Source organism: Copidosoma floridanum, unplaced genomic scaffold (genome assembly GCF_036245765.1).
Source record: "Copidosoma floridanum isolate Cflo_tuat_1 unplaced genomic scaffold, Cflo_Japanese_pri ptg000019l, whole genome shotgun sequence".
NCBI lineage: Eukaryota > Metazoa > Arthropoda > Insecta > Hymenoptera > Encyrtidae > Copidosoma > Copidosoma floridanum.
The window spans coordinates 14,776,259-14,801,843 of NW_028321896.1; the positions used below are offsets into that span (position 1 = coordinate 14,776,259).

Genomic DNA, 25,585 nt, shown 5'->3' on the forward strand with positions numbered 1-25,585 from the left:
CAGTGGTGATACTGCTCCATAACCTTAAATTTACTGTTTACCTGCATATATATGTATATATGTATACAAAATACACCGGTTAGTGAAAAAAATATAAAACACCCCCCCCATTATTCCCTCTCCACTTTCTTAGTCCCCCCCTCCTGACCCTCTCTTCGCTCATTTCTTTTTTAAAAAAGCGGTAAATTCAAAAAAATTAATTTAAAATTCTTGCTAACAGTACTCTGACTAAAGTTTTTTATGATTTTTAACAAATGATGTTAGTATTTCAATAGTTAATTGTATGTGTTTATATAGACATAAAAAGCTTGAAACATAAATGTAAAATGCAATTTTTATACTACTGAAATTGCAACTCATTTCATTGGTATCTAGATGCATTTTGATAATTTAGATAACCACATTGTATTCACATAATTTTATTGTACACTATTATTGGCAATACTACATTTTTCAATACTTGAATAATAGATACGTAAAAATTGCAATTACAATCGAATGAAAATCGCAATTCAAAAGCTAAAATTTTTTTTTCAAATAATTGTATTTATAACAATCAGCTAAATAATAGGATATACGATTATTTAACTATTCAGCTATTGTATAAAAACTTCAACATAAACAATATTAATTGTGAGGAATAAGCGATTATGGGTATAAAACATAGCACACGTAAATTTTTTATTAATAAGATTTTATACAATTTACAAGATTTCATTTTTCCGGTTCTTTCTGTCTTGAAAAATATTTTGCATTTACTGACCAAATGTTTCTGCTACGTTACTATAAAATCCAAGTATTGTGAAAAACATACATATGATTATAATATAGTGCACACAAAAATGATCAAGAAAAGGTATTTTAATTTTGACTAATGGATCTTAGTACGGTGAAACATGACGATGCTCTTTTCATCACCTAAACATATAAAATTTATTACTAAGTGACGTTTATCATCAATAATAGCTAATAATCAACCACATTACCTCCATAAATGTAGATAATGAAATCTCGTACATTTTTGCTGTGAGTTTGCACTGCTTGGCGGACCGCATCATCATCATCATTGTGAGTTTTTTCACTTTTATCGGTGAGTTGTACCATTTAAAATTATATCTGATATAAAATACAAATAAAAAATAAAAAATTGAGTAGTATAAATTTAGACTAAGACTTTAAAAGTAAAATATATGTATAACTTTCCCCCACTTCGAGTGGAACTTTACTTTGTCTTGTAACCTACAGGTAACATAAATATATAGTAAATAATTAAAGTGAAAATTACATAGAATAAAATATAGTATCACTGTGTTCCATGAGTGATTGGCCTTTTCCAACTGGCAACGTTCATCGTCTCAAGCGTAGGTACCTACGTATCGATCTCTTGGTCAATTTGACAATAATATCATTCCCCGACACTCCACAGTTTTCACGCTCGATCAATAGGTACTATAATTCCGTACATAAGCGTACACCGATCTACGCAGTTAGAAAATACTTACTCCACAAGTACTGGCAAACGACACTTGCACATAAATATCCAAGCGTATATGTACACGCAGAAATTAAGTAAGATTATCTTATCCCTCGCTCTTACTTGTGCCATTACAGTTGCAAATGTATATACACCTAGTTGAGTGAAAATCGCGTATGGATGAAACTTTTTTCGAGTTTCACCTTGAGCTTTTCGTACACATAATGAATGTGTATAGCTATACGTATGTGCACTGGAAACAAAAGCTGGCAAGATATTTAACCTACTTTTACACACCGTTGTGTGGGGAGGAAAAAAGAACTAAATGTCACCCTAAAATACGTAAAAAAGAAAAAAAAAATGAGATCCCCAAAGTAACCAACAGTTTTCCCGAGTGAAAAAAAAAAAAAAAAAAAGTACCATGTGTTCACAAGTACCGCAAAGGGCACAGTCAAAACGGGGGCTGGATCGAAGTAACCTAAACATGCCCATCGGTAGCAATTTTACCGATTTCCGCAGTCGTCCGCGAGCGAATCGCACCGAGTACAGCGCGACAACCGATCGCCTCGTCGATAGCATCTACAGCGACGGCCCGGCGGGTCTGCTTCACCTGCGCGTCCTCGGTAAAATCGTGAGATGCCGCATAAACGTTTGGCGCGGCGGGCACGTGGTCCGCACGATCGGCCGAGCAGCCGGTGGCGCGAAAATCGACGTCGAGTACCACCGTCCCTTGGAAGGTCGCGAAATCGGCCACTGGAGCCTTCGCGGGGGCAAGAACCCGAGGAGCGTGCCCTGCCTGGGTAACAACTGCCTGTACGCAGTAGTGGCCGCCCAGACGGGCTGGGACGCCGCGGAGCTGCGGTTCCTCGTGGCGGGTGCGATTCGCCGGGATCGGCGGGCGATCGGCGGCGCGGATGAGATGCGAGGCGGTGCGAGGTACATCGGGAAGTCGCCCAAGGATGCCGGCCGGCTGTTGGACGCGTCGCAGTTCGGGAGCAGCCACCCGGACTGCAAGTCCGGACACCCACGGGGTCACGCCTCAAGTCTGGGGGCCAGCGGCGAATTCGAATGCATCGAGAATTATTCGTTTACAACGAGGTGATCGGTTTTCTTTTTTTTTTTTTTTCCCTTTATAGTCTGTTCGACTGAGAAAAATGGAGCAAATTCATGGCAAATCAATCCAATCGTAATCGTACTGTTGGATTGACGGGAAGATGTATCGGTATATGCCGACGATGTAAATCATACCGGTCACAGCAAATGAATATTATATAAATTTAATAAAATTGTCTCGGTAGTGTTATTAACGTTTCATTTTTCTCAGTGTCGTTGCATCGAGCGTGAAAGGGCAGTTGGGTAACATTACGTAAAAATGTACGTTGTGCAGTTTCAAGAAAACCGGTTTTCTGTCGATGGACGATCAAAACCTCGTGGCCCACTACGCCCTCAAGACGGAAACCGCTGGGCGACTGATGGACAAACTGAACCACGGAATCACCGCGATGGACGTGTTCATTCGAAGGTACTGCCTAGATTACGATCCGCTGCCGCAGATGCAGACGTGGGAAAACGGTGCACCCATTGGGCTGCCTTGCAATTTTATGTCGGTGCGGCTGATCGGGACGCACTTTTGGAACAGGCAAAATGACTTTTGCGCGGACATCTTTGTCATCACATTTTATCCAGTCACCTGATAAGCATTCGTTTGCTCCAAATTTTTATTTCGTTAAACATCGAAAATCTGTGTAAAAACTCAAAAATCTTACTAGCTGTTAAAAATATATATCATTTTTCGTAAATCCGTATTTTTATTATTATTTTTTTTTTTTAACAATGGTAACACGCAGTGTGTCATGCTCTCACAAGACGGTAATGTATTGGCAAGGTTTCGCGGTCTATTTAATCAGTATTTTAACTCAACTTGGGGAGCTTTACTCATTTAACATTTTTCATCAAGTAGTTTTTTTATCAACACCAACTCTAGGCAGACAATAACTTTGTATCAAATATGTGATAATCCAATTCAGCAAATGAAAAAGCGTTATTATAATCAATACTCGAACCAATCTTTGTTAAATTGGGATTAATTCTCTGTTTGTTAATCTATGAAATTTTTGCGATTTTTTTTACTCCATTGCAGCTCAAAATCGATAATCATCAAGCACGTTTATCTTCAGAGTTTAATTTTGGTTAAAAAAAAAAAAAATGAAAAGTAAATCATGAATTTCTATCATTGCTTAATAAATTTTTAACAAAGCATCCTTGTTTCTATTTATTTTTTTTTTAACCTTCGAAAAATTCAAATGTTTTGCTTGCGAATGCAAGTGAGAGATGATAATAGAAAACAACATTTTTTTTTAGCGGTGACAATGTGACAGTCGTTGGTTAAGGTTAGTTACGGAATTTTCGCGACGTGTACTTGTGGACATCTAAATTCCAAATTTCAAGTAAACATCACCCTTTGGCAATATCTTCCGGAAAATGTCCAAATTACAATAAAGTTGCGAATTTTCGTTCAAGTCAATTATCATGCAAACAAAATTTCTCGTCCACAACACAAGGAAAGAAAAATTTCTAGATCCGATAGAAAATCGTCGATCGAAAAACTTTCGGAGACAAAAAATAAAAGATAAAATCATAAAAAGCATATACAACAACCACCCGGCAGGAATATTACACTTGGCTGTTATAGCTAAAATTCTAAAGCAAAAAATCCAAGTGTACAAGGACGACTATTTGATTGGAACTTTTAACGAAAGATCGCCAACGGAGATACGAATACAGTACACAAAGAGCAAAGGTACCGGCCACTGGGTACTCAAAGGAGGTAAAAACCCGTCGACCATTTGTTCAGGAGGCAACAATTGTCTGTACGAGGTGATCGGCTCGCAAACTGGTTGGAATCCCGTTGAGCTGCGTTACTTCACGGCAAAGGCACTTCGTCGAGATCGGTATGCGATCGGGAAGTATATGGACGCCGATACCAGTGACAACTTGATGCTAGGTGGTGCCAGGTATGCCGGTAGATCACCGAGGGATGCGGGGTACATATTGGATGCATCCCAAAATGGACAATGCCACCCCGAAGGAAGGTCCGGGCATCCGAGAGGCCACACCTCGAATGGAGGAGGAGGTGGTGGAGGCTCCGATTCGGTCGAAGCCTACTCGTACGGAAGGTGATAATAACATTCTTGGTTTATTCGTTTTTCTTCATTAAATGATAAAAGTTACATACAACAGCATTTGAAACAAAAACAGCTCGTTGACTGATACACACTGATTTTTAATATTTTTGCACAACCATACACGTATGATTAGCGGGTTTTTTTTCTAGACCGTCTAACAGATTTTATCATTTGAATGTAATTTGAAGGCTTCAGATGTGGCTTTAAAAACTTGAAAATTGAATAATTATTATTTAATAAAGAAATGGTTTCTTGGATTTAAAGAGATACGAAAACATGGTGCTTTTGAGAGAATTTTCATTTATTTTTCAATACTTTTACTAATTGTTCCTCCGGGAATTCAATGAAATTCAAAGACATCATTACCAAACAGCCTCGAATTTCCGTATTTTTTTTTTAATGAAGAAGCATTTTTTATTTTCAAAACGAATCCAAAAATATAAATATACAGTTAAAATATAAAGTTGATCGATACATAATATAAAAGAATTACATGCTGCACAATGACACGTGTCGTTTAAATTATAAAAAAAAATTGAAAAATACTAAACATCGTGATTGAACGCGTAGATGGCGATCGGGTTTCTTATCCCGAGGCGACCAAGACCTCGTAGCCCACTATGCGCTGATAACAGACAGTGCGCAGCGGTTAATGAATTCCCTTAATCGAGGCGAGAACAAAGTGGCGGAGAACATTGGTCGGAGCCAACTGGACTACGATCCGCTACCAATGGCGCAGATATGGGATCGTGGGCAGAAACAGGGATCCCCCGGCCAGTTCAATTATGTTACGTTGGTCGGAAAACATTTTTTGAACAGACAAAACGATGCAAATGCTGATGTTTTTGTCTTGACGTTTTATCCGGTTCTCTAAATCGAGAATAATTTTTTACGACATCGATGGCAATCGTCAAAATATTGAGGTTCACAGGTCCTTCTTAAGATTAAGTGATGTTCTTTTTTTTTAAAAATTGAGGTGTATACAAATTTTAAAAATGTTCTCAGGAAATAATAATAATAGTAATAATAAAAAAAGAGTAAAAAGTCTTTTTTTTCCTTATTATTATTATTATTTTACAACTCGTGCAGTAAAATTTATCTGAAACTGTATTTTACAATTGCGTTGTTCACTCGACTAATTCACAGGATACATGAAACACGAAAAGTCGCAAAAAAAAAAAAAAAACAACAACAACAACATCAACGACGAATTATTCGATCGCACACTCTAAAAAAAAGTATATACGTACAGATTGGTGGAGGTAAAGCGTTTGTGAAATCGCATTCTTAGAAACTGGCTTTTTACGCAAACGCTCGAACTTATCGTCGCATTTCTAATCACTTTGATGAATTCAAATTTCCATATTCACGCACGTGTTGAAAAATTTCACAATGTCGAAAGAAAAAAAAAAAAAAAAAAAAAAAAAAAAGACAGGATGATACGCGTCACTGGTGAAACGAATTTATGTGAAACGCAATAAATGATGACCAATTAGAACTACTATGTACACCAAAGTCAATTGACCTCAATTTAAATTCAAACTCTGGGCAGGTGGGCGCTCTGAGGCTGGAAACCCTTTTGATCGGCGACGTAGGTGACTGTGTAGTTCTGCCCGTTGGTGGGGTTGATGTAGCTGTAGGATCCACGGACGCGAAGGACGATGTCTTCGGAATTGGGGCCGATGCTCACGAGTTGGCCGGACTCCTGGCGTTTCTGACCATCGGAGAGTTCGTATAACCAGTTGTACAGGTAGCCATCGGTGCCGCCGGAGTTGTAAAAGGGGGTCTCTTTGACGACAAAGACTTTGGGGGGCTGGACAGTCGATGGCGTATTAGGCTGTTGAGGCAGCTGTGGTTGTTGGGGTGGCTGGGGCAGCTGAGGTTTCTGGGATGGCTGTGGTTGTTGAGGCAGCTGTGGTTGTTGGGGCAGCTGAGGTTGCTGGAGTGGTTGTGGTTGTTGAGGCAGCTGTGGTTGTTGAGGCAGCTGTGGTTGTTGGGGTGGCTGAGGTTGCTGGGGTAGTTGTGGTTGTTGGGGTGGCTGAGGTTGCTGGGGTGGTTGTGATTGTTGAGGCAGCTGTGGTTGTTGCGGCAGCTGAGGTTTCTGGGATGGCTGTGGTCGTTGAGGCAGCTGTGGTTGTTGAGGCAGCTGAGATTGCTGGGGTGGCTGTGGTTGTTGAGGCAGCTGTGGTTGTTGGGGCAGCTGAGGTTGCTGGAGTGGTTGTGGTTGTTGAGGCAGCTGTGGTTGTTGAGGCAGCTGTGGTTGTTGCGGCAGCTGAGGTTTCTGGGATGGCTGTGGTCGCTGGGACGACAGTGGTCGTTGAGGTGGCTGTGGTCGCTGTGGTCCTTCTTTGAATTGTGGAGTAGCTACAGCGATGGCCAAAATGGCAATGAAAGCGATGAACTAGAATTGAATTTTACTGTTATTAAATTTAATAAACTATACTATATTTGTTTTTTTCTTATAATATATTTTTTTTAATTTTAAACGTTGATGTACAAAAATTAAATCGATTAAGTTAATACTGATTTTTTATTGATTTTTAACTGAAATCGATATAGATAATTTACATGACCTTAACATTTTTACTGTTATGAGCATTTTTTGCTTGTAATAAATTTTTGAAGATTTATATTAATTTGTACTAAATTATATCAGTAAAGTACTCTGCACTGTCAATAACGATAATATCATATTCTATTTAGATAAAAAGTTTAGGTCAAATAGAACTTTTTCAATTGCAATTAAATAAGATTTTCAAATACTAACACCATTTAACGAATAATATTTAGTAATCATCAATAAAAATAAAAAATAAAATATAAAAAAACTCTCAACTTTAAGAAATTACGTACCAATTTCATGTTTGATTAAAAAGAAAAACGGGAAAGTTAGAGCTCTAAGGATTAGACAAGACTGAGTGCGAATTCTCGGGGCTTTGATCATTTTATACTCAAAATTTGACTGGTCATTCAACCAAGAATTTTTCCGTAATCCTGTAAGGAACAGGTAGTAATTGTTGTAACTCTTCGGTGGAGCTGACACCCTCTTTCTATTTTCTGGCTACACCCAAATAATAATTCACCGTAATTTACTCAAACAGATATAATTACAAATGACTTCAAAGAAAAGATGGTACTGCTAGTTTTTGGATGAAAAAAAAAGGATAGTCCCTAACTTGATTCTTTCACATCAGCGATACGTTAGAAATTTGAATTACAAATGATGTCACGTACATTTCTCATGATAAATCCATCTTGTATAAAATTGTAATTATGAAACTATTGGCTTTATTCGGAAAAATTTTTTTTAATAAAGTGTTTAATATTTATAATTATATTTATTACAGAACATTATTTTATTATAGTTTTATTAATTAGTTTATTTGATATGGATTATTGCATCCTTTGAAATAACCATATTTAATTTTCTATGAAATGTATAGATACTAGTATTTGTTCAATGGATGCAAAATCATTTATTAATATTAAATTAATTGTATTAAAACAGAAAATTAATGCACAAAAGTGGTCAAACTAAAGTTAATGATCGACTAATGACATGCATACATGGTAAATTTCATTTGAAAAAAATGAATTTTTTTCAGAACACTATTAAATTAAGTAAATATTATTTAAAAAATTAATTTTAAATTGCATTGTGACTCTCGTTAAGCTTATTGAAACATACAGTTTGAAAAAAAGCCAACTGTGTGGGAAAAAAATTATTTTAGTTAATGTTGCTTACGTAAATTGCTGTAATGTGCTTACCCTAGAATAGCAAATACGTCAAGTTACATTGGACATAACTTACGAACAAAGTATCATTGGCTATACCATAGCCACAGCGACTGACGGAAGTGACACAGAAAAACGTCGTGAAAAAAAAAAAAACGACGCCCAACAGTTTTGGCTGCCTTGACCTTGTTTCATTCAATGGATTAATTAAATCTTGAAGTTTAAGATACAAGTACATTATGCAGATACTAACCTTAATACCTACAAATAGTTGTGATCATCATTTAAGATTAGAAACCAGAGATACCAATTTAATCGACGGAAAGACAGGTATAAATATTTCCCTTGGCACATGAAAATAGTTTGATAACACGTACGTCTAATTTCTTCTTTATCCTTTAAATATTCCTATTTTTTTCATTCCTACATAAAATGGATTTGGTATATGAAAAATAAGTAACTGAATGTTTTAGCTCTATCAAATAAAAAAAACTTTAGATTTATTTACTTAATTTGTTTGTTTTTGTAAACATAGTTGAATGTTATCACGACGACACAGTTTATACTAACAGAAAAAATTTCTACAGCCAGATCGTTGGCTGTAATTGTTAATTTGTTAAGTTTGCTGTTTGCACTTTTTGTGTTCGTTAATTATGAAAAATTATTTTTATAACACATAAAAGAGAAACAGTGAAGGTTACTTGAAAATAAAAAGAAACAAGAATTAAAATTTTATCTGCCTTTTGATCCTAATAGTACAGCTGTTCAATCATACACATAATTAGCTTGGTGAATTTGTTAAACAGCCAACATGGTAACCCTCTTCGAATGACATGGTGATGAACAAAGTCTCTTGAAGAACTAACTTTTTTGTTTATACATAGTTTACCTAGAGCTGTTGACGATTGAAAATGCTCTCCTCAAGGACACCTTAATCGATGTTACGCGTAAACCTTTTTGCCTTGAACTATTGCTGTCTTCAAGTGCACAAAACTTAGTTTTTATTATTCATATTAACGTCCACGCATCAGTTGCATCAACGCTGTTAACTACCGGTACACATAAAATAAGGGTGTACCCACTAAAATTAAATCAGTTCCATACAAAATATACATTGATTTCATGATTTTTAAAGGTTTTCCGTTTTTATTTTAGGATCACAATCATGATTATTACGTTATTTTCGTTTTAATTGTTTAATGATTGTGATTTTTAAAAATATTAATTTTGGTAATATTGTTATAGAAAATAGTCATTAATTTTGTATATAACTATTACAAATGATAATAATAAGAATAATGTATATTTAACGAAAAATTCAGATTTTTAATACAAATGTTCATATTTTTATTTGTACCCTCTTGTTAATCTGTTAATTCATGATATTTCATTGTAAAAATTATCAATGTTTCATTAAACAAAAATTAGTTTTTCACGAACTCTAAACTCAAGCATCATTTGTATTTTTTAATTTTTATAATTTATAATCATACTTTTTGAAAACTCATATTTAACTAACTCGACAATTATCTATTTACAGATTGGTTCTATTTACATCGTATTTACTAATCAAGTACTTTTGCTACGTAATTACTATAAAATCCAAGTATTGTGAAAAACATACATATGATTATAATATAGTGCACACAAAAATGATCAAGAAAAGGTATTTTAGTTTTGACTAATGGATCTTAGTACGGTGAAACATGACGATGCTCTTTTCATCACCTAAACATATAAAATTTATTACTAAGTGACGTTTATCATCAATAATAGCTAATAATCAACCACATTACCTCCATAAATGTAGATAATGAAATCTCGTACATTTTTGCTGTGAGTTTGCACTGCTTGGCGGACCGCATCATCATCATCATTGTGAGTTTTTTCACTTTTATCGGTGAGTTGTACCATTTCAAATTATATCTGATATAAAATACAAATAAAAAATAAAAAATTAAGTAGTATAAATTTAGACTAAAACTTTAAAAGTATAATATATGTATAACTTTCCCCCCACTTCGAGTGGAACTTTACTTTGTCTTGTAACCTACAGGTGACATAAATATACATATAGTAAATAATTAAAGTGAAAATTACATAGAATAAAATATAGTATCACTGTGTTCCATGAGTGATTGGCCTTGAATACAGTAGTACAGAAGGTGCATCGTCTGACCCATTACACCCATTCCTAATTTGATCACATCGAAAATGTTTGTTTTCAACAGTGCCTAAAAATACGGATTTTCTTGTTCACTTACACTTACACTTATGCACACACATAAGTGCACGCTCACACACACGCACACGCACGCACACACTTATAGATGACATGTTAAATATTTTACTTACCGTGACTCCAGTTAAACTCATTACAACGAGTTCACAACACAATATAAAAAAAAAAGAGTCACTATAGGTATCATTAATTTTCCTACAGAATCTGAAATATTCGATTGTCTATAAATAAATACTTCTTTATGAATTATAATATAAAATTATAAATAAACGAATATATATATGTATCAATAGAAAAAAATAATACGTCACTCAATTGCTTCGTTATGTTTATGGATAGAGTATAATAATTTATTAAAGTCAATTCCTGCCACTCCATCATCATAATTAATCACCGAGTTCTCAGTACTTTTTAATCGGTACCTTTAAAAAACAAAAATTATTCCTATTTTACTTCACACATATACATTTACTTTATTCAATATTGTTTCAATACATGGCACTGATGTTAACTTACTCGAGAATAGCGAACAATCCGCAGTTGTGCTGAACGCAACTCACGAAAAAAGTATCAATGGCCAACATGAGTAATACGGCTGATGTCATTGACAAAGTGAAATGCAGCAAAATTAAAAAAGAATACTTCTCTTCATCGATGCAGTAATCGACCAGGGGTTTTGGCTCCCTCGGCCTTGTTTCATTCAGTGGATTAATTATATCCAGGATGTAAGGTGTAAATGGCAGGATAAAGTAAGTTATACTAGTTGCAAATAGAATGCCTACAAGAAGTTGTGATTATTATGTTTAATTGAAAATCAAAGTTATTAGTTTTCTTGAGACGAATAAAATGTCTCTTTTTAATATTTAGAATTAATTTTCAAGTATCTACTTACAACAGTACGTATATCCCATTAATTTTCCATACAAAGAGTATTTTGATAAAATTTTAATTTCTTCTTTATCTTTTAAATTTTTCCAGTCATTTCTAATTGTGTTCAAAACGATTGTTACCTACGAATAAATATTTATTAAATGTGTTAAAATAGTATGCAGTCGGTACTTTTAAATAAAAACATGATATCAGTTTACTTGATTTTTTTTCAAAAGACAATTGATACATTTTATTAGAACTGTAAGACTGTCCATTAGCAGAGAAAGAATTTCTATAACTAGATCAATATTATTCATCTCCTTTATTAATTTTATTACCTAAAAATTTTTTGATGATAAAATATGATTTTTGTAACTTCAATTAAAAAACGATCTTAATATATCACAAACCTGGGAAATGATGAAAGTTGCTTGAAAATAAACAGTAATGAAAGTTAATATTTTAGCTGATTTTTTTGCTTGATACGGCCATTGTCCTATCGTGCACATAAATAGTTTGATAAGCTTGTAATACTTCTGGACGTAGTGATCCCCGTCTAATGACATTTTGAACAAAGACCAACAGTATACTGGCTGTTTTACAAGTAGAATCGCAATGCTGTCGGCGAATAAATAGCCTCTCTAAAGACGGTGCTGAATCGATGGTGAGCATGAAGTTTGTTACCTTGAACTACAACAACATTTAAGAGCACAATGCGTAGTTCCATTATTTTAATGTGTAAGGATGCCCTACAGTACTTGCAGTAATATTGTTTCATTTTAATAATAAATTAAAAAAAAAAAAAAAAAACAACCATACATCTGATAATTCTGAGACGTCTTAAATTATAATAGTCTTACAAAAAACAACAATTCGTGGGGAATTTTTATCTATAAGGGAATATTTTATTTTATATCACAAGTGCAAGTTTGTAAAAAAATTGTTTATATGCTAATCACTCGTCATAATTCGAATTTAATTCATCTGTTTACACTTGCATGTGCTCATCTAAAATATCATTTTTATAATTAAAATATTGTCTTAGATAGAAGGATAGATTATTGAAAAAAAAAATTGCTGTTTAATTTCATTGCAAATAACTTCAATCTAATGATGAATGTAAAAAGTGTGGTCACTATCAGAAAAAAATTGTTTTTCGTATATAATACTCAATAAAAACTTGAAATGAGTGAACGCATGTGTTGCATGACTTACACATGTGTTTTTGTGAATTTTATTTACCCATACACATTATCCTATATAAAAATTAAATTTTGGTCGTTGTAGAGTAGTGTTGTATGAATATCACGATAGTAATTTTTTTTTCATATTTATTAAATCTGTATTTGTAAACATGATAGGAAAAATTAGTTGTTTAAAATTACTATGCCATATATTAAATTTTTTTTTTCCACCATACTCGAAGCTGCTTGGGAGCAGTGCTTATCAAAGAAGTAGTAAAATCACAGTGATATTTACATTTTTTACACCACTTTAGTTTGACAATTTTTAGTATTCTCACATCTGCTTTATACTGCAGTTTTAGTAATTGATTTAATTATTCAAATTAGTGAAAAAAAAAAAAAAAAATTATTTATAAAATTCTTAGTTAGACAATATTTATTTACGTAACAAGTGCGGAAAAGACGATTTCCCACACGAGTCGTGATTGACTCGCACAAGTGGCTGGAGTTGACGGGAACGAGTACCAGTTGAGCACACGAGTGTGATCGCAACGCACGAGTTACCGTCACCAGCCACGAGTGTGAGTCTATCATACTATGCAAACTTACCAAATGATCGTCCAACAAAAAAAAGTGTTTTTATGCCTCAAATATAGAAACAGAAATTTGATTAAATTAAAATTATATTTTAAAAAGTAAACTTTGAATTATTTAAACAAAAACATTTTCAAATAATTTTTCAACTGTAACAAATTATGTTAAAGGATCCCATACTAATACAATGGGATTGTGGTTCCCAACGAAATTTTCAAAAATTTTAATATGATATAGTTTAATGGAATAATAAATAAAAACTCGTTAAGAAGGAATTTTATTTGAGAGTAGAAACTTACACCGGATAGGGTTACGATAGTTGTACTCAGACGGTATCTTAATTCGTTTTCTGAGAGATTTCTGGTGTGTAGCAACATTTTTTTCGGTGTGTGGAAAAACCTTTGCCACACACTGTGCGGAAAATAAAATTTTTGGCAATAGCGTGCGGAAAATAGGTGTTTTCCGCACACTATAGCCAAAAATTTTAGGAGCTTCAATTATTACGATGATGATTTTGTACAACGTCAAAAATGGATTTTTGTATACTGATGACAAATAACATTTTTTTTTATCAAACTAAATTTTTTCTACTGATTTCTGTTCATTTTTTCTCGTATGTTTAGCGTTATCGCCAGAAGATTGGACGAGGTTAAGAAATTCAGACGTAATTTTTTTTGTAAAAAATATTTATTAAATTAACCGTAAACTATTTAAAAATAAAGTCTTAAGCAGGCAAGTGGGCGCCCTGGGGCTGGAAGCCATTTTCGTCGGCAATGTAGGTAACTGTGTAGGTGTTGCCGTCAGTGCCAATGTAACTGTAAGATCCGCGGACACGGAGGATGGCATCCTCGGGTTTTGGGCCACGGAATTCAACCTGAGCCGATTCTTCCCTCTTTTGTCCGTCGGACTGTTCGAAGCCGAAAGTGTATCCATCAGTTCCGATGTTGTTCGAGGGGGTTTCCTTCAGGAGGTACACATCGGGCTGCACGCGTTGTTGTTGTTGCTGGGCGAACTGAGGGGCTGCCATTGCTACGGCCACGAGGGCGGCGAATACTGCGATCTGTAGTTGATGTTTAATTAATTCATTAATTTTTTTACGTAAAACATCTAATATGTAAAATTTATTATTATCACCATTTATATAAGTTATGATAATCGTTTCAAGCAATTGCTAAGTATTATTGGACTGATACATCGGATGTATTTAAACGTTAAAACATTCATACTTATTAACAATATAACTGAATTCTTATTGGAGCTAAGTCTGCTGAGAAATATTTATAATCAACTCAAATTTTTTAACTTTTAACTTCTATTTGATTTTTCAAAACATCAAGTGCTGCAAGTTAAGATAAATTAATTTATCACGTAAGTATGTAACAATACAAGTGTTTAATTTATAATATTTGTTTTGATTGTTTAAATATTATTTTAAATTATATCTTGTGAATATTATAAAATGTGATGGCAATTAATATATTAAAGAAAAAATATTAGTATCTACAGTTAGTCAAATGTTGTTTTTCAAAAAATTATACAAGACAGCGATGGTGTTCAAGTACTTTTTGTAAAATTAATTTTTTAACGAAATTTTAGTACAAATTAATTTTATATCAATCAGTTGCACTTTTATAGAAAAAATATTACGCAGATTATTAAATCAATTTTTAAAATTATTAGTTCACTCTGCAAAATTTTTATCATTACACTGTATTTACTGTACAACGAAATATTATAGAACAGTACACTACATTTGCGTTATAATTATTGGTATACACGTGCTACAAAAAAAAAAAAGAGAAAAAAAAAAAAACTACTGACAGCCCAGCCGAGTCTGAGATTCTCGCGTTTCAGAAATCGCGAGCACCATGTATAGTTACGTACCGTCTTCATGTTTAAGAGTGAAAAACAGAGTCCGAAATGGATGCTGGATCAACAAAAACTGTGTACACAAGTGTAGATCCGGACGATTTTATAGGCGCGCGCGAGCAGCGACGACCGGATCCTCCCTGCCTCCCGAAAAAAAAATCCTCCTTTTTTCCTCCTCCATCTCCTTGTCCTTCTTGCCATTCACCTTCGCTTTTCAGCTCATCTTTGACATCCCATGGCGCCTTATGGGTCGATGCTATTATAAGATCGAAAATTTTTGCTGACCTTCGCGGCTGGTGTGCGCGTGTCGTGTGTGTACGTACGAATAGGTCTGTGCATGCGTGTGAGAAGCTACCGATTGGTGGTTGCACCATAACAAGATTTTACATATCATGTACGAGCGCACTTATTTACCTGATTATCAAAGGAAACCAGTTGTATTTTTGTTCGTCAACGTTTTTTTTAAATTGCTTTTCTTTGGTCCAAAAAATTTGAATGATATAGTTTAATGTGACGTTCATTGGATATCAAACTATTTCCTTGGTAATTGACTCTCATTACGTTCAGTTAGTTATTCCAAATTATAATCAAATGGTTTGTGCATCAAGAGTACTTAAGGTTAAGTGCAGTTTTTCCAAAACAATTTTATGTTTTAAAACTGTTAGTTAAAAAAAAAAAAACGTATTTCTCGAAATATGTCTTCGATGTGGAGGGTTCGAGTAAACTAAAAATTAAATGTTTATGAATTCTAGCATAGAATGTAGGGCTTGATAATTTTTTTTATTTATTAAAAAAAAGTCTTTTATACTTAATTTAAAAAATTTCATATTTTAAATACAGAATTATTACTATCAGCTTTTAACTAATTTGTCAAAAATAGATTATCTGGTCAAACTATACGTTGGTATTTATCCAAGTTTACTTGTAAATTTCGTTTTGGAAAAATATACGTAGCAGTCACACAACTGTTATTTAATACGTACGTATTGAATCTTAATATTACTTATTAAAAAACATAAATAAACTAAAAAGTGTCTTTAACAATATTTTTTCTTCTACTATTTACAAGACAGTAATAGTTAATATTTATACATGTACATACATGTATTTTGGTGTCTGTCATTGAGAAAAATTATATTTCTCAGTTTCTACCTCCTAAATTATTTCTCTATAGCTAAATAATGATATTAGAAAACAAAAATTTTAAAATTTATTCATGCCTCGAGCACGGAACATAAAAAATAGTACATCAGTTATTTGGCACTTTAAGAAGAACATTGTTTTTATGAATTTAAATTAAAATAGTGAAAGCAAGCCAGCCAAAAATTGAAGAAAACCGCCGGAGGTAGACAATGACGTGCCATTTATTATTAATGAAAGTTTTTTAGAGACAATACCATCAGAAACTATTTGCTAGTATTAAAGAAAAAAAATCGATTTGCTAATTTTTTTTTGTATTTAACGTTTGTGCAAAATGTCAAATGACTTATTTTTATCTTTTAAAACATTCAGGGCGTCTGGTCGTAACACCATATACATAATTTATAGTATGCAGACACTGTGTTAAAAAAAAAAAATGTATAGTGAATAAAACCATTCTAGTCCAAATACATTGAAAATTTTATATTTTTTAAATAATACATATACAAAAATATTGAGTGGGAAAAATTCAAAGCTGGCAAAGTATTGAATTTTAAAACATAATTTTCCACAACTAGGTGGCTATGAAAAACTAAATAAAATAACGAAAGTCTAAGAGTATCTCCAAAAAAGACAGTAAATTTTGTGATTTTTTTATAATACAGATTTTCGGATTTTTTGAATACATTGATCAGTTAATATGATTTGTACAGTTCTATAGATACCTTATTACCTTCCTATTACTCTTATAAACGACAAAAGACGAGTTATTGATGTAGTTTTTTATTTAACATTTACTGTAACTTTTTTAACATCGCATGAACAAATTGGCTGTTTAGGCCTTATTGTTCTAACATGTGGATTATATTTTAATAAAATGTTTATGCATATAAATCTGACATTTACTCGTTCCACCGTAAGACAGTCTTACTTTTTATGTGATGTTTAAAAAAATTATACATGCACTCTAGAAATAAAACTATGTCTTAGAACTAACAGAATACAATAGAAACTTGAAATGTTGTAAAGAGCTGAGCTATATAGCTGATAAAAATTTGAAAGGGATATAATTATACTATAAAAATACTTAAATTTTTTAAACTAAAATTTATTTAATATTCAACCTGATATTTGATTGTTTATAAAATCACATACTCATTATTTCGTATAAGAGGGATGCAAAATAATAATGTAGAAATAAATCTTAGTATTGTTATGTGTTGTGCACATAAAAAATATAAATAGTCATCTATGAAAGAATAAAATTAAAAGTGAAATTTCAATACGTACTATAATTTATATATTTTTTAATTAGAAGTCCTAGTTTTAGGAAAAAAACTAATTTAATTTGTACTTCATTGATCTTTCGAATATTTAATCAACAATAATGAAAATAAAAATCATTAAGCTTAATATTATTAAACTCCATAAAATAAAAATAAATATTGGCAGCGCTTTTTAAAAATGTCTTATTTTTCACGCAGATTTAAAGTTGAGTGATATTTTTACTCGAATCTTTAAACGGTAGATAGATTATCATAAATTTTGAGTTTTGCATTGATCTTGGAAAAAAAATATGTCGTAAAATAAGTTAGTACCTTACAATTATTGTATTATTCAGTAATTTACCATGAGTACTAGCAATTATATCTTGTATGTATCTTTTATGATTTTTAAAAAATTTAGAAACCTTCAAATGCAGATTCAAAAATCTTGTAATTATGGTAGGTAAGGGAGGAATATGGAATAAAATCATACAAACAATCAGTTTGGTAAAAAAATGATTTTTTTATTTGCTGAAGAAAATGTATGAACGGTGCGGGTTAGACTAGATGAAATGACGAAGTGTGGGTCTTAAGCTACGGGCAAGTGGGCGCCCTGGGGCTGGAAGCCATGTTCGTCGGCAACGTAGGTAACTGTGTAGGTGTTGCCGTCAGTGCCAATGTAACTGTAAGATCCGCGGACGCGGAGGATGGCATCTTCGGGTTTTGGGCCACGCAATTCAACCTGAGCCGATTCTTCCCTCTTTTGTCCGTCGGACTGTTCGAAGCCGAAAGTATATCCATCAGTTCCGATGTTGTTCGAGGGGGTTTCCTTGACGAGGGTCACCACGTGTGGATCATCCTGGTGTTGGAAGTGGTGCTGGGGAGCGGCGAGGGCTACGGCCAGGACGGCGGCGAAAACTGCGATCTGAAATTATTTTTAACAATAATTTAATTAAACATGTTTTTTTTTTTTTTTTTTCTACGGTTGGCTCGTTCGTACTTTCTAACGTTTCGACTCGGATAAATAGCAAATCGATGTTTTTACTTTCTAAATTACATTACTAATTTTGAAATCGAAAGTGCCAATTTAAATATCATAGTCACTGATGAGTCGTCAAATCGAATAAAAACATTGTTTACGTGAAAAGAAGGTTGATACCATCGTAAAATCTTAACACAATTTCGCCATAGAAATCAAAGAATCAGAGGTCAGAATAATAAAGGTGTTTATCCAATATAACTTAACAGCTTAAGAAAAGTTATTATTTAAATTTTTCTCTGATAAACATGTGCTTTAAAAATTTTCTTTTATTCATTACTAAGTAACATAAGCTTGGATATTTTTAAAAGATCCTTGCGTTTTTTTTTTTTTTTCAAAAAATATAATATATTTGTTGCGTTTAAAAAAAATTTTTTTATTTAAACTTCGAAAAAATTTTAAGAAAAACATGTGAAAGTATTTGAATAATGTGTTTAAACTCTGCTTAATTACTTTATGATAAGCTACATGATTTAAAATTATTTACACCCCTCTATTTCTTGTTGAAACCTTTTTTTTGTAATTTCATGGTAAAATGTTATTTTAAAAAATATCCAAAAAACAGTAGCAAAAAAAAAGTTTTCAATCTTTTGGAGTAACGTTATAGCATGTCTGAGTCACACGAATCGCGTACTCGGAACACATAAACGTTATGCAACAACTCGTACACACGGAAGCTTAATTGTGCACCCGCTGGATGATCGACGGCTACGCACCCGATTCGAAAAAAAATGTAACACCTCGCGAAAATAAAGAGTATAGTACGCGAGAGGAGAAAATCACGTGAGCAAAAGTACACATTACCATCTTCATGTTTACGGGGATGAGTCGAAAGGAGACAACGAGAGATGAGCTTAGTTAAGGACAAAGAGTCAACAAGGACTGAATGTCGAACAGGAGGACGCGGGCTCTTTTTATACCAAAAAATTTCTTCTGTTGCTTTATCAAAATACCCCACTCATTGGCCCGATCATCGACGGACCGGTATTTTTTTTTTTCGTTTTCGGTTTTTTTTTTTTTTTTTTTTCTTCCTTTTTTATGCCCAGTTCCATCCACGCTTCGAAGAGACAAAGATTACGAGCTTACAGACTTACGGATTCAACTATCATTTTCATGAGTTTCGATACAGCTTTCATTTCTAACGTTGAGAAGAAAAATACATCATTTGATGAAATTATTTTTTTTCTATTTATTAAAAAAAAAAAATCTATGAAAATTGATAGTCATACGTATGCACGTAAAATAACAATAGTTTTAATATCATAATTTTCTTAATGGAGGAATCGTTATACCAGAGGAGTTTCGTTAACACCTCTATTTTTTTTTAATCGATTAAAAATTTTTTGTTGATTGCAGTTTGCACTTTGATGTACATTCATATACTCAATACATTAACATCTCACTATAAGATTTAAAGCATGAATATTTAAAAAGGAGTTGTCAGTCCCACGTGTGTAATCTGATAATACATCGTCGCGTTTAAACTAGTTTTGCATTTGAAATTAATTGCTCGTTACGTCACGTTTAACATAAATTAAAATTCAACGAGTTTAGTGACTCTCTACTTGTTTTAATTTCACATCTGTATAAAGTAAGAGGCTCGAAAAGACTCGGATAACTTATTTTTCACTTATACGGTAATTTTATTAAAGGGAAATAAACATAATAAATAAATGTATATCGTGTCCAAATTGCTAGATTGTATGTATATTAAAAAAAAAAAAAAAAAAAAAACCTTGTACGGACAGCTTATATGTTTATATATTTTGTGACCCTTGATATAAATCTGTACTTCTGTGATCATTGTTTCTATTATACAATGTATTTATTTTTTTTTGCTGGAGGGCCATACACATCGCACATCCACAAGGCCTCAATAAAGTTAAATCTAATCTCATCTAATCTTATTTATTGTCACTTTACATTGAGGGGTATCCTCGAAAACCCCCTCAGGGATCAAAATTACGTAACTTTTTCGGAAAAAAATCAAATTTTTATCCACCTATCGTTCCTTCCACTCCAACCACTTCAAACTCGTTTTCATTTCGCGTTTGGCATTTTAACGCGTGTACGAAAGAAGAAAAAAAGTAACGTCCATCACTCGGCGAACCCCGAGACTACATTCGCGAAACGAGTGTAATCAAAGGGGCTCCCCTTAATCCACACGCGTCTAACACGCGTTACTGGCCAATCCATCAGACCAAATGCAAATTATCGCGGTGCTTTCGTAATTGCAAATTTTGCAACGACAACCCGCGCGCGCATCTCTCTCTCTCTGACCTCTCGAGCGCGTCTTCGAAGAGCAACTTGGTTTTAATAAATTCGCCAACGCAACAATCTCTGCACGCGCGCGCTTAATTTGATCGTCTCGCATATATATGTACACGTGCACAGGTTGGCCAGTGACAGCTGAAGAAATTTTATTAATGAAAAAGCCCCACGGCTATTGTATATATAAGCCCCAGAAGCACACGTTGGACTGAACATTTTTCATCCACGCCAATCCGAGGTTTGACCCTTTTTTTATCATTGGATACAAATGTCAATTTAGCACTCATTGTATTTATCTTTTGGATGATTGAAAACAAAAACAAAAAAAAAAGGTTTAATCCTACAGTAAATAAACAATCGGATTATCTCTTCATTAACATCCCAACAGCCCCCCTCCTTCCGCTCAACCGACAATGTCATCTGTTTTGGTAATTACCAACACACGCTTATATGGTCTGGATAACTGATGTCTAAACAATTAATTGTATAGGGGTGTAGAGTTGCGTTTAATTGAGTCAAAATCCTATATCTACTATTACTTCCTATACAATACTGTATATCGATTTATCGCAGTTGTTACATTTCACGCGTATAATGTATATATAGTCATCCGGACAACACTTTAACGCCCTCGTGTGTGTATACATATACGTATACTCATGACAACGAGATAAGTGGTACCCATTATTCAACGGTTACGTGGTACAAGAAGCTCTATTGATATTAAGTCACGCAATTTCACACGCGATTTTTGACCCTTTGTAATTATAAAAGTAATATCTTTATAATATACTTCTTAATTGGCACACATTGAGCTCACTATTGTAATGCCAAGTGCATTGAGATTCTGCGATTTGTTCAGTTATCACACATGAAAATCGAACGAACGAAAAGGACGAACGTACATTTTTTTTATGGTATATATAAGAATATTAGAAATTAATCCAATACTTTATCGATGGGTAAGTATAAATGCGAGTAATTGTATTTATCGAAATTTCCCATCCATTACGAGATTGCCAATTTTTTTGTTTTTTAATACAACTAGAAGCTTCAAAAATACCATTGTCATAGAATAGAGCTTTCGTATAGCATCTTTACCGTAAAACCAACACCACACGGAAGATGATCTAACCGGCGCGTCCCGAGCGTTGTTACTATAATGTATTCGTTCGTTGTAATTTATTTCGTTATCCTGTAAAAACAATACCCGCTTCAGTGCGGATGGAAGCGTATTATGATAATGAGGGGCTTTGGTTCCCAAAGGAGAGGAAAAAGGACCTTGAGGACTCTCTCGTAAATAAAATCGATCGAGTTTAAAATAGATGATGCTGTGGCCTTTTTGGGGATTCGGGAAACAAAAAAAAAAAAAAAAAAAAAAAAAAAACCTGTACAACACAGGACCGGGATCTTCTTTCGTAATTTCAAGGCTGCAAACCTGATGTTGAGGAAAAAAAGAAAGGTATTTCACTCGAAATCGTGGGTTTGATTTCTCGAATGCCCGCGTCTTCCAAAGTTTTCTTCGTTTGTGCTTTAATAGTTTCCTACGTATAGGTGCTTATCATGAGAGGATAATTTTAAAGTCAAATTTTGGTGGCTTTGCTGGAAAGGAAGAAAAAAGAAACTAATTATGTATGAATGAATATATTTATTGTTTGCAAGATAAAAAAGCTACGAATTTTTTACTAGTTTTTACAATTTTGCGGTACGAAATGAAAAATTGGTTCTCGATCTCTCGGGTAGCTCGTCGTCCACTGTTGTCATTCGTATTTTTACACTCGTTAAATTGACATCGCTCAAGTACTCAGAGATTTCGACGCAGTAATTCATCAAAGTTAGGCTCGATGCAAGATTCATCGCGATGTCATCCAAAATTGACACTGAAAGAAAAAAAAAAGAAAAATTATAGAGAAATTCCAGCAATAATGCACAGTAAATTGGATGAAAGTTGGCAAAAAAAAAAAAAAAAAAAAATAATTATTTTCAATAGTAAAGATTATTGTTTTTACAGTAAAAATTGCTGTAACAGTAAACCTTAAAAGAATCGGTTTATAAATTTTACTTTCCCGCACAGAAATTGTTACTTTTAAAACAATAATCTTTACTATTGAAAATAATAATTTTTTTTTTTTTTGCCAACTTTCATCCAATTTACTGTGCATTATTGCTGGAATTTCTGTATAATTTTTCTTTTTTTTTTTCTCTCAGTGATATATATATATATGTAGTTTAGCTTTGAGTTTCTCACAGTTTCATCGTTTGATTTGTGCAAATTTTTCACAACTTACAATTAGATTTCACATGGTTTGGAGGTACAAGTATACCAACCAATTAGATAATGACCCTTAGCCATGGTATTCCAAAGCTATCGCTTTCAACTATGGATTTTCAATGATAAAAATCCGCGTGTGAAAAGTACAAAAATATTTCTAAAAAACTACGACACATCGCAAAACGCACCGTACGTAAATTCTTCACTCGAGATAATTACAACAATGTAACAACATAATTTTCCGAAGACAATGGTGTTGATTGAAATTCAATTATTCGCAATAAAATAAAACAATACAGCACACACACACACACATATACACGCACAAGACAATCTCGGTTCGTACAACGACACTCACAAGCAAAGCGAAGAAAGCAATCATATATGTATAATACACACATGTGTATAATATAAGCAGGATGGCGGGGAGTTGGTGTTTTTTACGGGCCGATGCGCGCAGCAGGTATACATATACACAAGTATTACGCGATCGAAGCGGTAATCCCGTGGCAAGGTTGTACACATCTTCTTTTCTCGTTCTCGCCTCGGGTCGAAAGGATAACTCATCCCATCGGAGTGAGAGAGAGAGAGAGAGGCGACGGCACACACACACACACACACAGAGCAGAGCACCCGTGACCCAAAAATCGGCACTTTCGATGCCCTCGCTAATGGAATCTTTTCTCGTCGCGTCGAAAGATAAAAAAACTCGAGCTTCCAGGAAGTGAGACGGGCGTGCATATATACACGTAAGGCGTATACCTACATGACGGATGTTGTGTCGAGAGAAAGAGAGAGTAAGCAAATCATTGTATATTCTATATATATTATATATGTGTATGGTGTTTGCGAGAAGCTTCGGTTCGAAGATGGACACTTCTTTTTTCATACATCCCGGGACAAGCCGAAGTTTGCGCTTGTAATTTCTCGCTCGATTGACGCGCGCATGTTCACGAAAATTACGAAACTCATGCACACCCACGTAAACACACGCATTCTTCTCGAACGACTGAAATGAAAAAAAATCTGTGTACACATCGGTCGGGGAAACGAGTCGCGGGGGAAGCTTATTGCGATTAAACAACAACATCGAATCGTCCAAAGTAGCATGTCTTACGAAAAGGTTGTAAGTCGCACAAACAATCGAAAGTTATATTGTAACACTCGCCATTAAATATCTCGATGGGCGATCGAAGCGTAAAATTCCGCGTCAACGGCTACACTTGCTACATGTATTATGGTAAAAAAAAGAAAAAAAAATGTGCACACGTTATACGTGCATGCAAATGTAATATATATGTATTGCACGAAACAACGCGAATTTTCCTATACCATAATCTACGTATATAAGTACACTGGCAAAACGAGAGAGAAAGGGTGTGTGGGGGAGTCTCGTGTATAGGACAAGTATTTCGGCATGTGTTCATTGTTCGGGCAACTCTGCCGCCACTGTTTCTCTCTTATAAAAGAAGATTTCAGCTGGAATGTAACGCCGGCCGGTTTTTTTTTTTTTTTTTTTCACCGGTATGTAACGTTCATATATACACCCATATCTATATTGGATATCGTAACGTGGCAGCAGAACGAAGAGGCGTTTCGAAAGAAGACACACGAGCTTCGTACACGTAGCTACTCTTTCTCCTTGCCAAATTCTTTTTTTTTTTTTTTTTTTTTTTTCCCTCCCATCCAACGACTCTCGGAGAGCGCCTCTGCATTGGATGTATTATAAATCATCGAGAAGAGCGTATTACAGTACAGTCACCCTGACGGGATATTATATATTGTTACTTTTGATTTTTTTGTCACTCCGCGTACGCTCTCTTTCTCTCTGTATGTATCCGTTGCTTTGTTATACTGTACGTGCTTTAGATATTTTTCAACTGAATCGAAAACAATCCAACGAGTTCTTTGTCTAATGTCTAAAAAAATTAAAATTAAATTACAGGATTTCAGGCGTGACAAAGGAAAAAAGAATGCCAAACAAGCCGGGGACCGTTTAACTTTGTGAAATTTATCATCCCAATCAAAAAAAAAAAAAAGCGTCAATATACTTGTCAACTGACTCGAAAGTCTTTAACAAAATCCTCTTACTGCGCGTCGAATGAAAAATAAATTTACAAAAGCCAAAGATGAGCTTCGTTGTAAGCGCATTATGTAATTGCATACGTGATACGCCGAGGATTGTGGGACTTTTTTTTTTTTTTTTTTCTCCTCCTCCTTATTTCAATCTCGTAAAACTTAAAATGCTCTTGCATCATTTGAATATTACGAGCTTAATGAATAACTTGGGGGTATACCAAGCTGAGAGCGAGCTATCTATTAAAATTTAAGCTTATTTTTAATAATCATAGACGACGATGCCTCGGGGGCCTGATTTTGTAACGATCGTGTATGTACACGCAGGTAAACTTTTCGAAGCGAAACGATTCGAGAGTACACGAGCGT

The 25,585-nt window shown here is 33.9% G+C and overlaps 3 protein-coding genes and 1 pseudogene across 3 annotated transcripts; all 4 read right to left on the reverse strand.

Moving 5' to 3' along the window:
* Positions 1-6,196: 6,196 nt before the first annotated feature.
* LOC106636497 (larval cuticle protein 65Ag1 pseudogene) lies at positions 6,197-7,240 on the reverse strand (annotated as a pseudogene).
* A 2,825-nt stretch (positions 7,241-10,065) lies between these two features.
* On the reverse strand, positions 10,066-12,072 carry LOC111642909 (uncharacterized). The gene is made up of 8 exons (XM_089592596.1): positions 11,917-12,072; positions 11,725-11,844; positions 11,529-11,646; positions 11,153-11,414; positions 11,031-11,058; positions 10,495-10,628; positions 10,191-10,320; positions 10,066-10,122 (listed from the first exon to the last, which is right to left on the reverse strand). Exons 1-8 carry the CDS (start codon positions 12,070-12,072, stop codon positions 10,066-10,068), a joined length of 1,005 nt encoding a protein of 334 aa, XP_089448722.1.
* A 1,936-nt stretch (positions 12,073-14,008) lies between these two features.
* LOC106636498 (larval cuticle protein 65Ag1) lies at positions 14,009-15,177 on the reverse strand. Its single transcript, XM_023389621.2, has 2 exons — positions 15,169-15,177; positions 14,009-14,344 (listed from the first exon to the last, which is right to left on the reverse strand). The coding sequence occupies exons 1-2, from the start codon at positions 15,175-15,177 to the stop codon at positions 14,009-14,011; spliced, it is 345 nt and encodes a 114-aa protein (XP_023245389.2).
* A 2,970-nt stretch (positions 15,178-18,147) lies between these two features.
* On the reverse strand, positions 18,148-19,410 carry LOC106636619 (larval cuticle protein 65Ag1-like). Its single transcript, XM_014349039.2, has 2 exons — positions 19,402-19,410; positions 18,148-18,483 (listed from the first exon to the last, which is right to left on the reverse strand). The coding sequence occupies exons 1-2, from the start codon at positions 19,408-19,410 to the stop codon at positions 18,148-18,150; spliced, it is 345 nt and encodes a 114-aa protein (XP_014204525.2).
* Positions 19,411-25,585: the final 6,175 nt, after the last annotated feature.

Bases quoted from the DNA above. Each gene is read 5' to 3' on its own strand.
- LOC111642909 (XM_089592596.1), bottom strand. From the start codon at position 12,072: ATGTCATTAGACGGGGATCACTACGTCCAGAAGTATTACAAGCTTATC. The intron at 11,647-11,724 runs GTAAACTGATAT...ATTTATTCGTAG, and splicing joins GTCTTTTGAAAAAAAATCAA to GTAACAATCGTTTTGAACAC. The intron at 10,321-10,494 runs GTAATTTTCACT...ATTTTATATCAG, and splicing joins GATACTATATTTTATTCTAT to ATATAATTTGAAATGGTACA.